The sequence below is a fragment of the Tachypleus tridentatus genome, chromosome 2, assembly GCF_004210375.1.
Source record: "Tachypleus tridentatus isolate NWPU-2018 chromosome 2, ASM421037v1, whole genome shotgun sequence".
Classification (NCBI taxonomy): domain Eukaryota; kingdom Metazoa; phylum Arthropoda; class Merostomata; order Xiphosura; family Limulidae; genus Tachypleus; species Tachypleus tridentatus.
This window is the reverse complement of record NC_134826.1, coordinates 154,612,356-154,633,455: the sequence shown is the minus strand read 5'-3', so window position 1 is coordinate 154,633,455 and position 21,100 is coordinate 154,612,356. Positions and strand designations below refer to the sequence as shown.

The following is a 21,100-nucleotide window of genomic DNA, read 5'->3' as shown; positions in this document are numbered from 1 at the left end:
TTTCGCAGCTTCGTCCGATTTTCCTCAAAGAGACAATAAATATGTCAACACAATAAGGTAATTTGCTACCACCACTCTAGTTTAGAAAATAAGTGTTACTCTAGTTCAGTAAACAAGTTCCAGATTATGTGCTTAATTAACTCTAGCCGTGTGTGGGGTGAAGAGAAACAAAAATGATTCTGACCGCCCCGGGTAACGAAATAATAATTTAACCCAAATACCCACCAAGTATACACACACACTGGATACCTTGTTAGACTTACTGAATCTCTATTTAAAGCTTTTAATCGGAACCAGATTGCCGTGGGAGTATTCTTTGATGACAGACGAGCCTTTAATTCTTTGTGGCATAACGCTCTCCTTTATAAACTATTCTCCATGAACATTCCAAATACCTTTATCCGTTGGATAGCTAGCTTTTTAAATAACCGTTTCGGCAGAGTTAAAGTTAATAATGAACTCTCTCACTCGTTCCCCTTACTAGCAGGAGTCCCCAAGGCTCCGTGCTTAACAATGAACTCTCTCACTCGTTCCCCTTACTAGCGGGAGTCCCCAAGGCTCCGTGCTTAACAATGAACTCTCTTACTCGTTCCCCTTACTAACAATGCTTACTCGTTCCCCTTACTAGCGGGAGTCCCCAAGGCTCCGTGCTTAACAATGAACTCTCTTACTCGTTCCCCTTACTAGCGGGAGTCCCCAAGGCTCCGTGCTTAACAATGAACTCTCTTACTCGTTCCCCTTACTAGCGGGAGTCCCCAAGGCTCCGTGCTTAACAATGAACTCTCTTACTCGTTCCCCTTACTAGCGGGAGTCCCCAAGGCTCCGTGCTTAACAATGAACTCTCTTCGTTCCCCTTACTAGCGGGAGTCCCCAAGGCTCCGTGCTTAACAATGAACGTTCCCCTTACTAACTCTTACTCGTTCCCCTTACTGGCGTCCCCAAGGCTCCGTGCTTAACAATGAACTCTCTTACTCGTTCCTCTTACAGCCCAGTTTAAAGATTTATCAGCTACCCCCTCCTCTTGGTAAACGTACATTTCACCCATTAATACTCTCAACTCTATTTGCTAATGTCGTTTATGTCAATTTAGTTATGATTATCTTGTTTAATTATCTTTTCGTTTACAGCTCATGCACTAACCAGATATAATTTTCTGGTTAGTGAAAGTGGGTTTTTCTCGGGTTACTCCCGTTTTCCTCCCACAGCTAAATTACCGGGTATTAGGATTTATAGATCCCTACCTTCGTGTTGTGTATTTTTATAGAGTCAATTTTTAACCTCCCGCGAAACACCAACGGACCTTTGCCACTAGTTGACTGAATAATCTCTTTAACTTTAAATATTGTAAATATAGCTATTAATCAGCAGTCCAGCTAACTCTAACTTCGCGTGTAGGGCGAAGAGAAGGTCTCTTCTGAGCGCCCTCTATTACTTTGCACCTCTTCTTGAAATGCAAAGTGTTAAATCGAAATACGAATTTTATTTATTTACACACATTGACTCGAAGACGAAAGACGGAAGACTTTCGAAACGTCGTCGTCTACACTTGTGTCTCCACAACAGGCAGTTTCATCAATAAAGATATAATCAAACCTTGTCGTACATTCCAAGTGAAAGTCGTGTCAGTTTCATCAATAAAGATATAATCAAACCTTGTCGTACATTCCAAATGAAAGTCGTGTCATCGTTGTTAAGAGACTACTTTTATTTGAAATTGTTATGTGATAAAGAAATGGTTGTTCACATAACATAGCTATTTTGTGTATCTAGGAATATCCTACGTGTGAAATTTTGTTATGGATTTTTGTTTGTGGTACCATTCAATAGATAACGCCACAGTGTATTTATTCTTTTGATCACATACATAAAAATACACATATATCAGATCATCCCTTAAGTAATGTCCGATTTTAGGTTAAAAAAAAAGAAAGCATTTCAAATGTTTTTAATCTTATTTAATCAATAATGCATGTTCCATTATTATTAATTACTTCCTATCAATAATTTACAAGCTTCTTAATGTCACTTCTATAAAATTATTGGTTTGGAGGAAAAGAATGTAGAGAGGGTAGTTTGACATCTTCATGTGTTCCCAGCTCTTTTCCATCAAAATAGTTCTGCAAACTTCGGCAGATAATCAGATGAGACAAGGTCTGGAGAATAAGGAAGATGTGGAAGTTTTTCCCAGTCTAGTTCTTCAATCTTGGCGGATATGATCCATGATGTATGGGGCCGTGCACTCTCCTGGTGTAACATAACACATTAAGATGAATCAAAGCAGGCCTCTTTTCTTTCAGTGCAACATTCAAGCGCTCTAACTGTTGACAATAGAAGTCTGATATAATCGTTACATTGAGTGGAAGCAACTCAAAGTGGATCACACCAACAATATTCCATCAAACGCTTAACAAGACTTTCCTAGGGTGGAGATTCATTTTGGGCTATGCTTTAGCCAGTTTATTTGCACTGAGCCATTGTCTGCAGCACTTAACATTTTTATAAGATATCCATTTTGCATCTCTAGTCACTAACCTGTCCAAAAAAGACGAGTTATGTTTACGAGAGTGCAGAGAAGTGGAAATGTTCACTCTTACTCTGAGGTTGGCTTCTGTCAAATCATAGTGGACCCATTTTCCAAGTTTTGACAACTTTTCAAGCTGTTGCAGATGATGGTGAACTGTTGAATGGGTTGAATGAAGCTTTTGTTCTAGTTCTTCAACTGTTACAGCGCAATCTTCATCAAGTGCAGACAGAAGCAAGTCATCAATAAACTTAACAGGACAACCTGAACATGGCACATCACTTAAGCTGTAGTCACCTGATCTGAACTTCTGAAACCACCTTCGACATTTTATTTCATTGAGATACTCCACAACATAAACACCTTGAATGTTCCGTGTAGTTTCTGCTGCACTATTGCCTTTTTAAAATTCATAAAGCATTATATACCTAATGTGCTTCTCAGACACATCCATCTTCATAAGTGTTTATTTGATTAATGATCTGAAAAAGTGGAGTTCGGTTAGTTTATTTTATTATCTCAACATTTTTATACACGTCCTACTACAAATTTTAGTCATTAAAGCCTTCTACAAAGACAGAAATTATAATGCACTTTGTGTATTAAATTTTCAGACATAACTTATGGGATAATTTGATAGTCAAATGTACGTACAACAAATTATTTACACTACAGTGTTCACTATATCATAAAGACCATATTATCAAAGATCCACTTAGGTCTGTCTATTCAATCACTTTAGAATTTCAGTGGAAAAGGCGAACCACCCTTCTCTATTCCTAGCGAAGTAGTATTTTGTGTATAGCTCACTCAGAATTGTATAACGAGTTTCGGCAGTGATATACTTCTCTTACAGTAATCATTTATTCAAAATATTATCTGTTCCTTTTGACAAAGTACACTCAGGCTGATTCAATTACCTTCAATCCACACTTTAAAAAACTAAGTCATTCTTGTTGTCTCCTTTTCTACTATTTGTCTTCAATGGCGTATATAGATACGGGATAGAGATGGCCTAGCCCCGGGGCCCATGGTCTTGATGTGGCCCCATTGATAATGTTATTTTGTGTAAAATTACACGGGGTGTAGGGCCCACACAACCTTAAATTTGGCACTGATGGTCTTATGTAACGTAGTAAACGTAAGGCCTACGTTAATCACTAGACCTATCATTTCTATCGTACTCAATTTCACACTGAACTTCACCCTAGCAGAGACTTTCCTTTCTTCTTGGTATGCTGTTCTCCATTCACTTCATGCTATTTCTATGTTTATTAATCGCTATATTCTCTACACCAATGAGCTACAAACACAACTTCCAATAATCGTCTGCTTTTTTTTAGAAAACAACAACTAAACAATCATACAATATTCATTTACAAAATAAACTAAATAATATATTATCCCGCAAAGGCAGAACGTTGGCTAGGATTAGAATTATATATGTGCCTAGAGTGTGAAGATCGTGTTTTCTCAACTTTTGTTTATGAAAACAAATAATATCTACACTAAACAATGTTTTGTATCATGGCAGCTGTGTTTATTTCGAAAAATTCAATACAATTCAATTCTTCACTAAGTGACGAAAGTTAAACATAATACAAATAGACAAATAACATTAATAATAATATTCTGTACTGATTTTTAAAACAAATTTTAAGTTTTAAAAATAAAAAATAAAAAATTAGAAAAAAATACATCAAATCTCAAGAAGTTTTGTAATTAAAATTGATATTTAAATATTATTTTCAACAGTTAATTTCTTTTAAAGTAAAGTTAACACTAATTGTATCTGCAAACAGTATGAAGCCTCAAACTCGAAAGAAATGAGGGTTCTAACACATAAAATATTTCATATTTCTATTCTATAATTCTCTCACTGAACCCAGAAACAAGATCATTCCACTTTCCTTGTTTATAATCAGGAACATAAACGGATGGTTAGCAACAAAGGTTGGTAGGTTATGACTTGCTGATTTAAGCATCACAACAACTCCAGACGCTGCAGCAGCCTCGCTTCCTTCTTCGTTCACATCAATCATAGCTTTATGTAAGACATCTTTCACAAATAAATTACGACGACCATTCATTCCCGAGAAATCGGCGGAAAAGGAGAAAGCCTCATTCATCCCCATTACTTGGAGATATTCTTTAATTTGGGGAGAGTTCTCTAACTTAAACTTAGGGATGGTGACAACTATTTCAGTATCCTGTAAGTTATTTATCAACTGCTTTACAGATTGTGCAGACAACGCGTTTTCCACATGCTTAAGTCTAACGTCCCATTCCGGTAGGATGAATATCATACTGGTTTTATCTCCATCATACGGTAACTCTAGTACTTGACATTTCAATTCACTGTCATAGGTGTACGGAAACTTGTTCGTCAGACTCATCATTTCAACTCTTCTGGCAACTTTATTATTATTATAAAACAAAGAAAGTGTAGTTCTCTTTCGATCAAACTGAGTTTTCCACGAGCCTTTAAAGTAAACAGCATTTAGAAGAAAGAGACGAGTTAGAGGGCTAAGCGGTTTGTCAATGAGAGAAGTAATTTTATTGTGGGTTATATTAGAAACCCATTTGTTGACCATCTCTTTTACCCATATTCCATTTCTAACAAAGTCGACAGGCTGGATGTCAGAATAGAATTTTCTGTGTAGAATTCTTTTGTAAGAGTTCAGTATATTGTAATTGTTCTGAAAAGATGATGAAAGTAGCATATTTTAAAGTAGCAGTCCAACTAGAACATACAAGTTATAGTTATTTATATAATATTATACAAAATAAGTCTAATTTATTAAAAATTTATTGAGAAGCATAAACATTTTGATAACAAATGGAAGCCATATTCAGAATTATCGTCTATGTATATATATATATATGCAAAACCTAAATTACACAATTCTTCCTTGTGCTAGTTTTTGTTTACTAACTACCATGCTGAAACAATCTCCAGTTTCATTAAATAAATTACAAAATCGGTTAGTTGTGAAATTACAAGAAAATGCAAATCACAAATTCGATTTCCAGATAATTAAACTTAATGAAACCAATATTAAAAGCACAAATTATTGAAAATTTAAATAAAAACCAATTAACCGATACAACCCAAACATACAGTTTTACTAAATTACTATAAAAACCAATTAACCGATACAACCCAAACATACAGTTTCACTAAATTACTGTAAAAACCAATTAACCGATACAACCCAAACATACAGTTTCACTAAATTACTATAAAAACCAATTAACCGATACAACCCAAACATACGGTTTTACTAAATTACTATAAAAACCAATTAACCGATACAACCCAAACATACGGTTTCATTAAATTACTATAAAAACCAATTAACCGATACAACCCAAACATACGGTTTTACTAAATTACTATAAAAACCAATTAACCGATACAACCCAAACATACGGTTTTACTAAATTATTATAAAAACCAATTAACCGATACAACCCAAACATACAGTTTTACTAAATTACTATAAAAACCAATTAACCGATACAACCCAAACATACAGTTTCACTAAATTACTATAAAAACCAATTAACCGATACAACCCAAACATACAGTTTCACTAAATTACTATAAAAACCAATTAACCGGTACAACCCAAACATACGGTTTTACTAAATTATTATAAAAACCAATTAGCTGATATAACCCAAACATACAGTTTCACTAAATTACTATAAAAACCAATTAACCGATACAACCCAAACATACGGTTTTACTAAATTACTATAAAAACCAATTAACCGATACAACCCAAACATACGGTTTCACTAAATTACTATAAAAACCAATTAACCGATACAACCCAAACATACGGTTTTACTAAATTACTATAAAAACCAATTAACTGATACAACCCAAACATACGGTTTTACTAAATTACTATAAAAACCAATTAACCGATACAACCCAAACATACGGTTTCACTAAATTACTATAAAAACCAATTAACTGATACAACCCAAACATACAGTTTCACTAAATTACTATAAAAACCAATTAACCGATACAACCCAAACATACGGTTTCACTAAATTACTATAAAAACCAATTAACCGATACAACCCAAACATACGGTTTTACTAAATTATTATAAAAACCAATTAGCTGATATAACCCAAACATACAGTTTCACTAAATTACTATAAAAACCAATTAACTGATACAACCCAAACATACGGTTTTACTAAATTACTATAAAAACCAATTAACCGATACAACCCAAACATACGGTTTCATTAAATTACTATAAAAACCAATTAACCGATACAACCCAAACATACGGTTTTACTAAATTACTATAAAAACCAATTAACCGATACAACCCAAACATACGGTTTTACTAAATTACTATAAAAACCAATTAACCGATACAACCCAAACATACGGTTTTACTAAATTATTATAAAAACCAATTAGCTGATATAACCCAAACATACAGTTTCACTAAATTACTATAAAAACCAATTAACCGATACAACCCAAACATACGGTTTTACTAAATTACTATAAAAACCAATTAACCGATACAACCCAAACATACGGTTTCATTAAATTACTATAAAAACCAATTAACCGATACAACCCAAACATACGGTTTTACTAAATTACTATAAAAACCAATTAACCGATACAACCCAAACATACGGTTTTACTAAATTATTATAAAACCAATTAGCTGATACAACCCAAACATACGGTTTTACTAAATTACTATAAAAACCAATTAGCCGATACAACCCAAACATACGGTTTTACTAAATTACTATAAAAACCAATTAGCCAATACAACCCAAACACACGGTTTCACTAAATTACCGTGGCCCGACATGGCCAGGAGAGTTAAGGCGTGCGAGTCGTAATCCGGAGGTCGCGGGTTCGAATCCCGGTCGCACCAAACATGCTCGCCCTTTCAGCCGTGGGGGCGTTATAATGTGACGGTCAATCCCACTATTCGTTGGTAAAAGAGTAGTCCAAGAGTTGGCGGTGGGTGGTAATGACCAGCTGCCTTTCCTCTAGTCTTACACTGCTAAATTAGGGATAACTAGCGCAGAGCCCTCGTGTAGCTTTGCGCGAAATTGAAAATTGTTTGTTTGTGTAGAATTAAGCACAAAGCTACACAATGGGCTATCTGTGCTCTGCCCACCACGGGTATCGAAACCCGGTTTTCAGTGTGTAAGTCAGCAGACATACCACTGTGCCACTGGCGGGCCAAAACTGAAAAGAAAAAAAAGCCTCTCTCCATAAAAGTATAATTATATCTGACCTAAGGTTTGAATATGCTGTGTAAAGTTCACTTCAACCCAGACATTAAAAGAAGAGATAAAGTTATATTATATTGGTTAAAAATATCACAACATCGAACATGGTATCTCTTGCTAAATTATTAGTGTTGATCTATTAATTTGTTAATTTTAAAAAAAAAACAACAGATAAGTAAAAGCAAACGTTTGCTCCTGATTATTGATTCTAACAATTCTACTTATGGTACTACTTGTACCAGGGTAGGGGTAGCTACATAAAACTGATCATTCGGTCGATTGTCAACCGATAATCACCAGTACAAGTGTAGGGTTAGCTATACAAAACTGATCATTCGGTCGATTGTTAACCGATAATCACCAGTACAAGTGTAGGTTAGCTACATAAAACTGATCATTCAGTCGATTGTCAACCGATAATCACCAGTACAAGTGTAGGGTTAGCTATACAAAACTGATCATTTGGTCGATTGTCAACCGATAATCACCAATACAAGTGTAGGGTTAGCTGTACAGAACTGATCATTCGGTCGATTGTCAACCGATAATCACCAGTACAAGTGTAGAGTTAGCTATACAAAACTGATCATTCGGTCGATTGTCAACCGATAATCACCAGTACAAGTGTAGGGTTAGCTATACAAAACTGATCATTCGGTCGATTGTTAACCGATAATCACCAGTACAAGTGTAGGTTATACACTGATCATTCAGTCGATTGTCAACCGATAATCACCAGTACAAGTGTAGGGTTAGCTATACAAAACTGATCATTTGGTCGATTGTCAACCGATAATCACCAATACAAGTGTAGGGTTAGCTGTACAGAACTGATCATTCGGTCGATTGTCAACCGATAATCACCAGTACAAGTGTAGGGTTAGCTATACAAAACTGATCATTCGGTCGATTGTCAACCGATAATCACCAGTACAAGTGTAGGGTTACCTATACAAAACTGATCATTCGGTCGATTGTCAACCGATAATCACCAGTACAAGTGTAGAGTTAGCTATACAAAACTGATCATTCGGTCGATTGTCAACCGATAATCACCAGTACAAGTGTAGGGTTAGCTACACAGAACTGATCATTCGGTCGATTGTCAACCGATAATCACCAGTACAAGTGTAGGGTTATCTACACAGAACTGATCATTCGGTCGATTGTCAACCGATAATCACTAGTACAAGTGTAGGGTTATCTGTACAAAACTGATCATTCGGTCGATTTTCAACCGATAATCACCAGTACAAGTGTAGGATTAGCTATACAAAACTGATCATTTGGTCGATTGTCAACCGATAATCACCTGCACTATTGCAGTGTTACCTACATACAACTGATAATCACCAGTACAAGTGTAGGGTTATCTCCACAGAACTGATCATTCGTTCGATTGTCAACCGATATACACCTGTACTATTGCAGTGTTACCTACATACAACTGATCATTGTTTTTGTTGTTAATTCATACACACCTGCACCAGTGCAATGTTACCTACATACAACTGATCATTGTTTTTGTTGTTGTTGTTAATTCATACTCACCTGTACCAGTGCAGTGTTACCTACATACAACTGATCAATGTTTTTGTTGTTGTTGTTAATTCATACTCACCTGTACTAGTGCAGTGTTAGCTACATAAAACTTATCCCCAGACTGGTCACTCTTCAGTAACTGGAAAGCCTGGTAAAAACTGTCGGGAACATCTTCTTGTGCAAGACCAGCTTCACGAAACCCAAGAACTGAACTCATTTCAATTGCTGTGTTACCCCTAGCACCTACGAATGCCATGCTTAACGCAGTGGACAAACTGAATGGTGAAAATATTATGTTTTTTCCTTCATTTAAAAGTCTTCTGCATAAGTGGATACCAAACTGGTTAACAGCTGTCTTCAGGTTTTCATGAGACCGGTCTGCCTTTTCTTTGTAAAAATGTAGTTCCTGACAAAAGGTAGTGCTAACAATCAGCATCACCAGACAGAAGTCTAAAGTTCTTCTACTAAGCATGTTTCCTCTGCAGAAGAAGAGAAACAGATTCATCAGGGTTTCTCCAAACAAAGATGTGTGGGAAAGCTTTCAATATAATAGATAATTCTTGACATAACGATTGGAGAAACATATTATTTTACGATAATCACTTCTAACAATAACAATAACATAAATTAACCTCAACAAAATTCCAACATACTTGGTGATAAGTACCTTAATGCATTACAAAAGTTGGTTCTAATGAAAATATTCAGATTATAAAGTGAGGTTATAAAACATTTGTGAGATTTTTACAGGTTACAATCTCCCTTTCCTCCCCATTCATGTAAACCTTTCTCTATACCACGACTTCAACATTAAAACCCGTTTAAACAAACCAAGGACCAAACAGTTCATAGAAAATGGATAGCAACGATTCATTGTCACATTATCCGTGTTACAATTTCTTACTGAGGCAAACATTTGATGACTTCAAGGACTAAAACAGTGAACATTAAACGCTTATAAAACCTTGCAGATTATCTTTATCTCTACCAAAAAATAAGCCAATATTCAACGTTTATAAACCCTTGCTGTTTATCTTTATCTCTACCAGAAGATAAACCATATTCAATGTTTATTAAACCTTGTTGTTTATCTTTATCTCTGCCAAAAAATAAGCCAATATTCAACGTTTATAAACCCTTGCTATTTATCTTTATCTCTACCAGAAGATAAACCCATATTCAATGTTTATTAAACCTTGTTGTTTATCTTTATCTCTGCCAAAAAATAAGCCAATATTCAACGTTTATAAACCCTTGCTATTTATCTTTATCTCTACCAGAAGATAAGCACATATTCAATGTTTATTAAACCTTGCTGTTTATCTTTATCTCTACCAGAAGATAAGCACATATTCAATGTTTATTAAACCTTGTTGATTACATTTATCTGTACCAGAAAATAACCCAATATTCAACGTTTATAAAACCTCCTTGATTATCGTTGTCTGAACCAGAAGATAAGTTAATATTCAACGTTTGTAAAACCTTGTTGATTATCTGCATCAGAAGATGAACCCATAAGAGTAAATAAAGTTAAACATCTAATTATACGTATGTTATTACTATTTACAACTTTTTCACCAAGAAAGATAATTTTTCAGAACAGATACGATGTTTCCATCACTCGTGGAATCATTCTAAAGTACATCAGTTTTACTGTTGAATGCCTCTCAGAGGTACAGTTGTATGTTTGCAGACTTATACCACTAGGAAATGGGTTTCAATACCCGTAGTGTACAGTGTACTTAATATCATACAAAGACTTTATCGTTAAACTGTAATATGTGTAACTTGTTATAAAATACACTGCTGGCCAAAACCTTAAGACCAATGAACATGAAAAAAATATGCATTTTGCATTGTTAGACTCAACCACTTATTTGCGTAGAGCTTTGTAAGATGAAAATAAGAAAAAGAGAAAATAAAAATAAAAAACGCTTTTAGCATTTAATGGGAAATTTTGAACACTATGAAATTAGTCTAAATACTAGCTAGTCAAAAGTTTAAGATCATACTGAAATGAAGCATTAATCGGTAAACACGTGACGAAACTTAGTCATTTGTGTTCAAGCATTAGCGTTGTCAACATCTCCCACTGACATCTTTTGTGTTACATTGGGTAAAAACATGGCAAAGGCTAAAGAGTTGACACAGTTTGAACGTGGCAGAATTGTCGAGCTGCAAAAGCAAGGTCTCTCTAAATGTGCCATCACTGGTGAGATTGGGTGTAGTAAAACTGCTGTTGCAAATTTCTTAAAAGACCCTGATGGATACGGAAGGGGAATTTCAATGGTTGGCCAAAGAATATTTCGCCAGCGTTGAGCAGGAGGCTCGACGGGTTGTTCGGCAAGACACCAGCAGATCGTCGAACCGGATTAAGGCCCTTACGGACGCAGAATGCAGCTCAAGAACAATAAGACGGCATCTACGAGAGAAACGCTTTAAAAACCGTAAACGTCTTGAAATGCCACGACTCCTTCCACACCATGAAAAAGCTCGGTTAAACATTGCTGAGAAGCACCAAACTTGGGACGTAGAAAATGGACGAAGGTCTTGTTCTCTAACGAGAAAAAATTTAACCTGGATGGTTCAGATGGCTTCCAACGTTACTGGCACGATAAGGATATCCCACCAGATTCATTTTCTACACGACACAATGGAGGAGGTTCCATCATGATCTGCGGTGCTTTTTCCTTCTTTATGTTTATTGGCCTTAAGATTTTGGCCAGAAGTGTATACAGAATGATTAAGTAAAATCGAAACGAAACTACTTTATTGTAATGTAGTATTGTGTGTTTGTTATAGAATAGCCACATCGGGCTATCTGCTGTGTCATGCAAGGGTAATCGAATTCCTGATTTTAGCGTTGTAAATCCGCAGAGTTAACGCGGTCCCTGCAGTGGACCTTGGACTATGGAAAGAGTTTGAACGTTATATAAGGAGAAAATGTGAAGATTTAAAGATAACAAAATTGACCACATTTTAAGTAACTATAACTAAGAATGTATCCAACCTGTATTCCAAGGTTCGTGTAAATTACTAGGAATTTTTTTCTAGAAGGGTTTATACTTCCCTTTGGTTTCCGCAGTGAAAGGATTATCTCTTTGAAACAGACACATCAAGGAAATGCACGTGAACAACAGACGTTTCACAGCTTGAACTTACCGGTTAACTGATTTGTATTGTGAACTGCTTAGCTGAGCCACACATATGTACATACTGTTTACTATTATGATGAGATGATCTGCTCATCCGTGTTTTGGACTAATTACCTGACTAGTTTCTGATTTGAAATTCTGATCACTAACAAGCAAGATATATACATACAATATACTAAGAAAATATATACATCTAGTTACGGTTTCAAAGGAGATGAAATATTTTAAAACGAACAGACCTTGAAATGTTATGTCACAAAATAACAATAGTTTTTTCAAATATTCATCTTAATTAAACCATTGCAGCAAGATAAAAACAATAGCAATGTTGGAAAACGTCCAGCTACAGTCAAACTTGTTTTTACAATTCACTGTCAGTCTGGCAGATAATAGATACAAGGATTTGTGATAAACCACATTTTATTTACTTTATTCTTGGTTTACTATTACCGTATAATGCTATATTGTTGGGTTAGCTACATTAATGTTAAATTGTTAGGTTAACTACATTAATGTTATATTGTTGGGTTCGCCACATTAATGTTATGTTGTTAGGTTAGCTACGTTAATGTTATATTGTTGGGTTAGTTACATTAATATTATATTGTTAGGTTAGCTACGTTAATGTTATATTGTTGGGTTAGTTACATTAATGTTATATTGTTGGGTTCGCCACATTAATGTTATATTGTTAGGTTAGCTACGTTAATGTTATATTGTTGGGTTAGTTACATTAATGTTATATTGTTGGGTTCGCCACATTAATGTTATGTTGTTAGGTTAGCTACGTTAATGTTATATTGTTGGGTTAGCCACATTAATATTATATTGTTAGGTTAGAAACATTAATGTTATATTGTTAAGTTAGCTCCATTAATGTTATATTTTTAGGTTAGCTACATTTTATGTCAATATTATTAGATTTCTCTAACAATGTTCGAATCAGACTTCTAGAGTTTTAAAAATAATACATAGCCGTGTAATAAACTTGGATAACTTGGCTTTTATTACTCTTAGATTCTGTGACAAAGACGCTTACTTATTATATATCTTCTGTAGAATATGTTGGTATATAGAACATATATTGATACTAGAAATAAAGGACCTTATAATACGAAAATATTGTTTCTATTTAATTAGACACTCAATGTGTCACTTTACAGCTTCTTGAAGAACTGTCCACTAAAACAGAAACTGAAAGTACGGAACTTAGACTTCTTGATTTAAAATATTATTACAGTCACATGACAAAGTTTCAACCAACACATCTGAGCTTATTACATCATGACATTACTGTTGCAAACACTCGTAGTTAGAATTATTTTTTCTAATTAATAGCTTTATATACAGCCCACAAAATAATTTCACGTGACAGTTTTAACAAAAACACCCTCTATTATTTTTCTTTGTACTCATTGCTGGTTTTAGTTTTCTCATTAATCTTGCAGTTTATTTCGTGTAACGTAATTTTTAATACAATTAATGTTAAATTGTTATAAAGAGACTACAGAAGAAAGGAAGAATTTGCACTTACAATTATTTCCTAAGATCGGGGATAGTTTCTCCAACGTTGACAGTTAAGCTTATGTGAAGCGTGATTGAGAGCGTTATTAATAGTATAGACTTTTACGTGTAACTATCTGTAGGCTGAATAAATCGTGCTAAGGTTTCCTGGACAATTCCAACGAACTACTGTTCCTGGTATTCTGAAGATGAGCTTATCAGCTACGACCACACCTCGGTTTCAAAGTTGCTTTTGTCTTATTTTGACTGTGCTATTCTAAAAAGCGTACCCACTATTTAAAATGTACACATATTTTGTTTCAACCCGATCCTCATATCATCATTTGTTATAATATCCACAGTTTGTTCTCTTAAAAACGAATTCACAATTTCACATGGAACTTCCAGGTAAGAAAATCGGGCAAGCCTATCCAAAGCTTTTGCAATTTCTATTATTTTCTTCATATTCTATTCCAGAACTTTTTCTAGATATTTTTTTTCTGATGTAATAGTGAAATCATGTTGGATAATGTGACCACCAATGCTTAATAGTTGTTATGGCTTTCACATGGAAGCTGGTCAAACGTGATGCTTTTAAAAAGACCGATCTCTTGTTCACTATTCCACCCATTCACTCAAGAAATTATTTCCACAGATTTCTCGGTTGTCCAATGATGAATTAACCAATTAAGCTCTGGAACAAGAGTTGGTAGTGTCACGACTACAGCTTTCCAGAAAAGACATTCAGTAACAGGTAATACAGCAGTAGTGATACTAGGCGTATTCCGTATTTCGTTTCAAAAGGTGTTTCAGGTTGAAACTCTTGAGCTCATTCAGAAAGAGACGTGACTAGTTTAATATTTTCATTTAATAATTCATTTGGCATATCTCTTATTTTGTTACTAGCGTTCTTATCCACCTCACTGATGTTTTTCTTTACTTCACTTTTGACTTTTTTAATTTTGTCATCATAACCTTGTTGAAAATCTTTAATTGTTGTAATCCTTCTTCCCTTCCAATGTATTCATTGATCTTGCTTTCAGATTTTTAGAAGTTGTCTCTAAATAGCGCGCCTCTTTCTTTTGATTCATCTCTTAAATTACTATCATATTATTTTAATTTTCTGTTACTCTCTTCTAGCTTTCACCTCTTTCTTCTTCGTCTTCCTTGAATTATCTGTATATTTCTTCTTGATCGTTTGTGAATAATTTCATCATCTCCAATAATACCTTGATCACCCATTTTGAATTTTTGGCCGTCATCTTAAACAGCAGAAGTTTAGCTTATATTATTTTCAAAGTTTTATTTTATTTTCATCAAAATAACCCCACTTCTGACACAAGTGTTGAAAAATTGTTACATCATTTGGCTGATTCTTCAAAATATTATAGTGAAAATAAGATAAGTTCAGTCTACGTAACAACAACTCATTTTCTTTCTTTAGTGGTCAAAACACAGACAGTTCATTGTATAGCTTTCTAACAACAAAAACAAAGAATTTCTTTTTTAACGTTACTACAAGCTGATTTTATTGTACACAGTTGTAAGTTTACTTTCACGAATGACTTTCAGATAAAAAGATCTTGGTAGTTGCACCAGAACTGATATAAAAATATATTTACTTGCATAATTTTACAGCTTTTCGATCAAATAACTGAATACATACACACAACAACTAACATTCATACCAATATTTCACTGAATCTGGTACTCTATCAATAAGAAAAAAACAACAAAAACGGGGTGATTTTCTGATAGCTTTAAGAAAAACAATGCTCACAACTGTTTCGAAGCTTCCCTGATTATCATACTTATCATTTACTTAACGACATAATATTTAGAATATTTTAAGTCTGCTTCCACAAACTTACTTGATCTTAATGCCATAATTAGTTCTGGTATTTAATTATAATATAGGATAATAAAACATTTTGCAGAAGTATTTATTTGTCCGTTTTAGAGTAAAGCCACATTTAACTATTCGCTGTGTCTACCGCGAAAAATCGAACTCTGAATTTTAGTATTCTAAGTCCGTAAACTTACCGATGTTACATCGAAGGACAGGCTAAAACCGACTGTACCGTTCAGACTAATCCTGTCAATAAATACGCTTACCCGATTGTTTCATCTTGTCTATAGTTGTATTTGATATTGGAAGTTCCATTGGTGGACTAAACAAATTTGTGATCAAATAGTTGATTTAAAACTAAATATTAAAATAGTATAAGTCTGTATATATTAGGCGGTAAGTATGAAGAGTGGTGACATATTTTTTAAAATTTTATTCTGCGCAAACCTGAAAGTCTGCGGTTCAGCAAACGTAAACTAACTAATGTAAAGTGAAAATATTATTTATGTTAGGCCTAATGAAATTTAACGTTATGATTTCTAAGACTAATGTTCAAGTGTAACTGTAAGTAGTAACCAGTAACATCGTTAAAAATAGAAAGAAAAGAAAGTGTAATATAGAGATGGTTAGTGTAAACTGTATTTCAATAAGTGCTCCGAGACTAATCTTGGTGCCATTATTGATATTGAAAATGATTGTCACTCGGTTATTAAGTGATTGATTTGTTGTCAGTGTTACTCAGTAGCTTTATTGATATTAGTATCAATAGCATTGAGCATCACTCAGTGTATTTGTTATTATTAACGTTAAATAAAAACTGATATTTTTAAATATATAACTCAACGCTATTAAAATTGGAACATCGTGAGAAGCATCTAACATTTTTAATGATGAACAGAAAAATTATATATGATGTACTGATATTAATATTGTATTGCACGTAATATTTATAGCATTATAATGTAATGTTAGTTGTAAGTATTGAGGCAAATAACCGAAAATGATGTTTGAAAAAAAAGTGTTGAATTGCAATATTGCATTTTTCACCATAATAAAAGCATGGATGCTAACTGTACACAGTATTATTGTTACTATTAATACTAATATGACTGTGTAATTTAATTTTCTGCCAAGTACTGTTCATGTGTCTTCCAAATTCCATATTTGATCATTAGTGATACTTTAAATTGTTAATAAGTTTCACTAGCAAGTGTTAGCAAATTTAATCATATAATGCTGTTAGTAGAATAGTAAAAAATTAGTACAAATAAAAACTGCTCAACCTATAATTGTCTCACAATTGTAACAATGTAGTAGTTTTGAATTGTTAAAAAGATGGCTTGTTGTTCAGGGTGATGTGAAGAGGGTATGAAAAGTATCTGGCTAGCTGAAATGTAATATGTAGCCTTGTTTGTGATAATATAATGTTTGTTTTCACTGTGTTAATTATTAACAAAAGAAACTGCTACAACTGAAATTTTTTACAAAAGAACATGTCAGTAACTTCTTTGATTCATTGTAAACTATGGATTTAAGTTTTTACTAGAAATATTTCAGATTTTTAGATTTTATTTCATTAAATATATTGTGTATGTAATGGTTTTTAACATATAAAATTTACATTAAATTTTGTTAATTTCTTGAATCATCAATGCTTATGACTGTTTCTCTTGATATACAGTGTTGTTAATACATATGTATTCATTTTTCATTTTCTGCTGTGGTTCTTTCCAAATAGTATGTTTTAGCATTTTTGAGGGTAAAAGAAAAATCTGTAAACCAATGAACTAGGGAAAATAAACAATCCATAAAATTAACCAGTTAATCCAGATATTCCATAAATAAACTAATTCATATATTCTGTACATTTTTTATTAGTTTTATTTTCAAGTTTAATGCATTTTACAAAAAGAAGAAATGGTGTATTGAATGTATTGTAGAATTAAATTTTTATACATTTTAATCAAAATAAAACTTGTTTTAGAAATATGCTACAACAGGAAGTATTGAGGTGGTAGTCATGTTAGTGTAACAATATGAGATTCAAGCTGTTATTAAATCAGGCCTCAATACATCCTGAGACCAGGTTTTCATGGTAATCTCACATTTCAGTGTGAGATGTACTTTAATCTCCCACTTTGTTCATGTGTAAGGCTGTGCTAAATAGAACTCAATTCTAGAACAGTTTTGGGCTCTTTGGAGTCCAGAACTATCTTCACATTCTTTGAGTTCTAAATCAGATTTTATTTCTAAGATTTTAATGTCAGGTTCATTACTTCACGTTTTGTCAGGAATGAAGTTCTGTGGTTGTACATGTTACTAAGTTTACACCATTTTAGTTCACTACTTTCTCTCAGTTCAACCAATCAGCTTGCACGTTTAGACTCGGATGTGATCGAAGGCAGTTAGTTCAGGCAATACTATCAAGTGGTTGTTGTGGTCATGATGTGATGCACTTGGTGTGAATGTAAATAAATATAGCTCTCATTTCCAGACACAAACTGTACTGGAGTTCTGTTAGGCATATCAAAAGACCTTTGCTTATTGTTTTACAGCATGGTTAGTCATGAGTGGATTAGAACTATTCTGAAACAACCTACTTGACCTTTGGATATTACGTTGACCATTTTACTTTCATTCATTGTAAGAATCCACCTAAGTTGTATTTATTTAGTCTACTATTTTAAGACTTGCACTATTGAAGTGTAATATAACTTATATGATAAAGTTTAATAATGAATCCTTTGTTTTTTAGTGTAAAACTGTCACATACTATAATTATGCAACTAACTGAAAATATATTCCATAACTTTTGTGTATTAGACCTGGCTCCTAGATCTGAACATATTTGTTGAGGCCTGGAGTAAACTGATTTTAACTTCTAGGTGACTGTGTGAAATATGTTACTCTTGTTAAAATTTTATTTTTTAATAATGGTACTTGATTATTCAGTAGTATCAGAAATTCATCAAATTAAATATATTGCTGTTACAATATTAATGTCTTGCTAGTTTGATTTCAGCTGTTAACTAGTGGTGTTTCTAACAGCCTGCTATGTTACATGAGATTGTTAGAATTGTTTATAATTGTTACAGGTAAACCCTGTTTATATGTCGTCTTTATTAACCTTCTGTTTGTATAGTTGATTCCATATATTGCTGTACTTAAGCCAGTGTCAAGTATATAAATATATAGTGTGATCATTGAACATGAAATGGAAAACTTGTATACTGACATAAATGTGCTACATATAAACACTGTTATTTTCTTTCATTAGTGTAACAGTAATTTAGGGATAAACCATTTACAGCAGTACAGAGAAAATGAAATGGTCTTTTATATATATAATAAATTTGTTATTTAACTCTTAATATAGTTCACCTCTAATGCTTGTATTTTCAAAAGTACTCTAAATTATACGTTTCTGATAAGAATGGCAGCATTTTTGTAATTTTTATTTTTAGACAGATTATTTGTTGTGTTTTATTTTACAGATTTGTTATAATTCATTTTTAGACAGATTATTTGTTATATTTTATTTTTAGACAGACTATTTGTTATATTTTTACAATATTTAGGTTTGTATACTTTAATCAAGTTGGATCAAAAGTTAGAGAAAAGTAAGAACTTTGATTCTTTGTTTATTTTTCAGGAAATTATCAGTTCTGTCAAACTATTGTAAAGTACCAGCACCCAGTACAGCTAAAGGCAACTAATTAAATAAGCCACTCACTGTATTTGATAAAACCTTTTTTTATTGCATCTTAAAATTAATTCTGCTCATTCTAAATAATCTAGGATAAGACATTCATAAAGTTCCTATGGTTTTCTAGTTTCTGTCAGAAATCTTAAAATGAGTATATTTTGATAGGAATTCTTACAGAGTTTATCTTAAATAATTATTTTTATGTACTTTATAAATTGCTTCATATCAGATTGTTTTACTTGTGCTGTTTCTTTTACTTTAAAGTCATGATTTTTAAGCACTTCTACTTAAATGACACATTAAATTACACTTTCATCATGTGTTTTGGGTTATTTGTTGAGTTAATTGCATTAAATGTTTAAAAATATTTTTTATTTTATTGGAAAACAATATAAATAAATATGACATCAGTACTTCATTGTATTTCTGACCTTATAAGTAAGCTAGTGATAAGCTGTTTTAGTAATCTTGCAAAACTTGTATGACTTTTGTTTTAAAAATGGTTTGTTGATTTACAGGATATCAGTATGGATAACTACATGATTTTCAATGTAACCTTTTCTTAACCGAGTTGACGTCATGTCTCACAAAAATCCAGCATTGACAGACAATGAGTATCACCCTTTGAAAATCCCAGAAATGGAAATACAGCCAAGATCTGCATCTGCTTGGCAGGGTTAGTAGTGAAATGGTCATATTACTGTGTAAACATCTATTTACTCTGATTCAGTAAGTAATTGTAATGTGATCAGTTTTGAATGCTATAGTTCAAAGGTTGTGTAAAATGTGGTTTCTTCTTCCAATGTGCTTTATATCTTATCCTGTTAAGTTGTTAATTTGTGTTCTTTTGATGTTGTACAGTGATTAGTAACGAGAGAAACAGCTTTGATGTGTGTGTTAAATCCCTTCGTATGTGTAGAACTTTGTTAACTTGCAAAATGTTCAGTGTTTGTTGATTTGTTTTTCTAATGTAGGTTATCAGAGAAGTCAATATATGAAGTATTGTGTCTGTTTTCAACAAGGACATGTTTATTATGGGAGAAAAGTATCTTGGTATTCTGGTTCATCAGTTTCTTAAGCCATTTAATTAGTGTAATGTTGATAATGGCAGGACTTTAGGTTGTATCTACAGAAGTATTGAATACAAATTTGGTAGGACTAGAATGACATTGAATGCTTCATAGGGACAGCTTAAAGTCTTTAAAATTGATTTATGCTGAAAAAACAAGGGGATCTGATTGAGGTATTTAAGTTTGTAAAAGGAATTGACAGTGTTGATGTTTTGTACTTAATGGTGATATAGTAGGACACAACTATAAATTTTGGTATGGAAAAAGTAATCTTCAACTTAGACAGTTTTATTATTATAACAAGATTGTTAGCATTTGCTGCCTCAAAATTTGATGGCTGTATTAAACGTAATGGAATTAAAGAAATGGTTTGATAAATTGTTGAATAAGGTCAGGCTGTGAGTGTTTCATGTGCATGTTTAGTGGATTGATTGGCAACGTGTCCCGAAACTCTGT

The 21,100-nt window shown here is 33.2% G+C and overlaps 2 protein-coding genes across 7 annotated transcripts in view; one reads left to right on the top strand and one right to left on the bottom strand.

Annotated features, from left to right (window-relative positions):
• Positions 1-4,039: 4,039 nt before the first annotated feature.
• LOC143245409 (intracellular coagulation inhibitor 2) lies at positions 4,040-14,218 on the bottom strand. Its single transcript, XM_076491723.1, has 3 exons — positions 14,051-14,218; positions 9,438-9,837; positions 4,040-5,220 (listed from the first exon to the last, which is right to left on the bottom strand). The coding sequence occupies exons 2-3, from the start codon at positions 9,828-9,830 to the stop codon at positions 4,387-4,389; spliced, it is 1,227 nt and encodes a 408-aa protein (XP_076347838.1). The 5' UTR covers positions 9,831-9,837; positions 14,051-14,218; the 3' UTR covers positions 4,040-4,386.
• A 1-nt stretch (position 14,219) lies between these two features.
• The window catches only part of LOC143245408 (uncharacterized), an 89,659-nt gene continuing 82,778 nt past the window's right edge, over positions 14,220-21,100 (top strand). For 2 of the 6 annotated variants that reach the window (XM_076491721.1, XM_076491715.1), the window contains exons 1-2: positions 14,220-14,427; positions 20,093-20,250. In XM_076491721.1, the coding sequence (XP_076347836.1) occupies positions 20,154-20,250 (97 nt within the window). In that variant the 5' untranslated portion in view covers positions 14,220-14,427; positions 20,093-20,153. Of the gene's footprint in view, positions 14,428-14,674; positions 14,774-15,906; positions 16,265-16,300; positions 16,433-17,918; positions 18,512-20,092; positions 20,251-21,100 lie in introns of those variants that run through there. The other 4 variants (XM_076491718.1, XM_076491717.1, XM_076491720.1 and 1 more) reach the window with 4 other exon arrangements.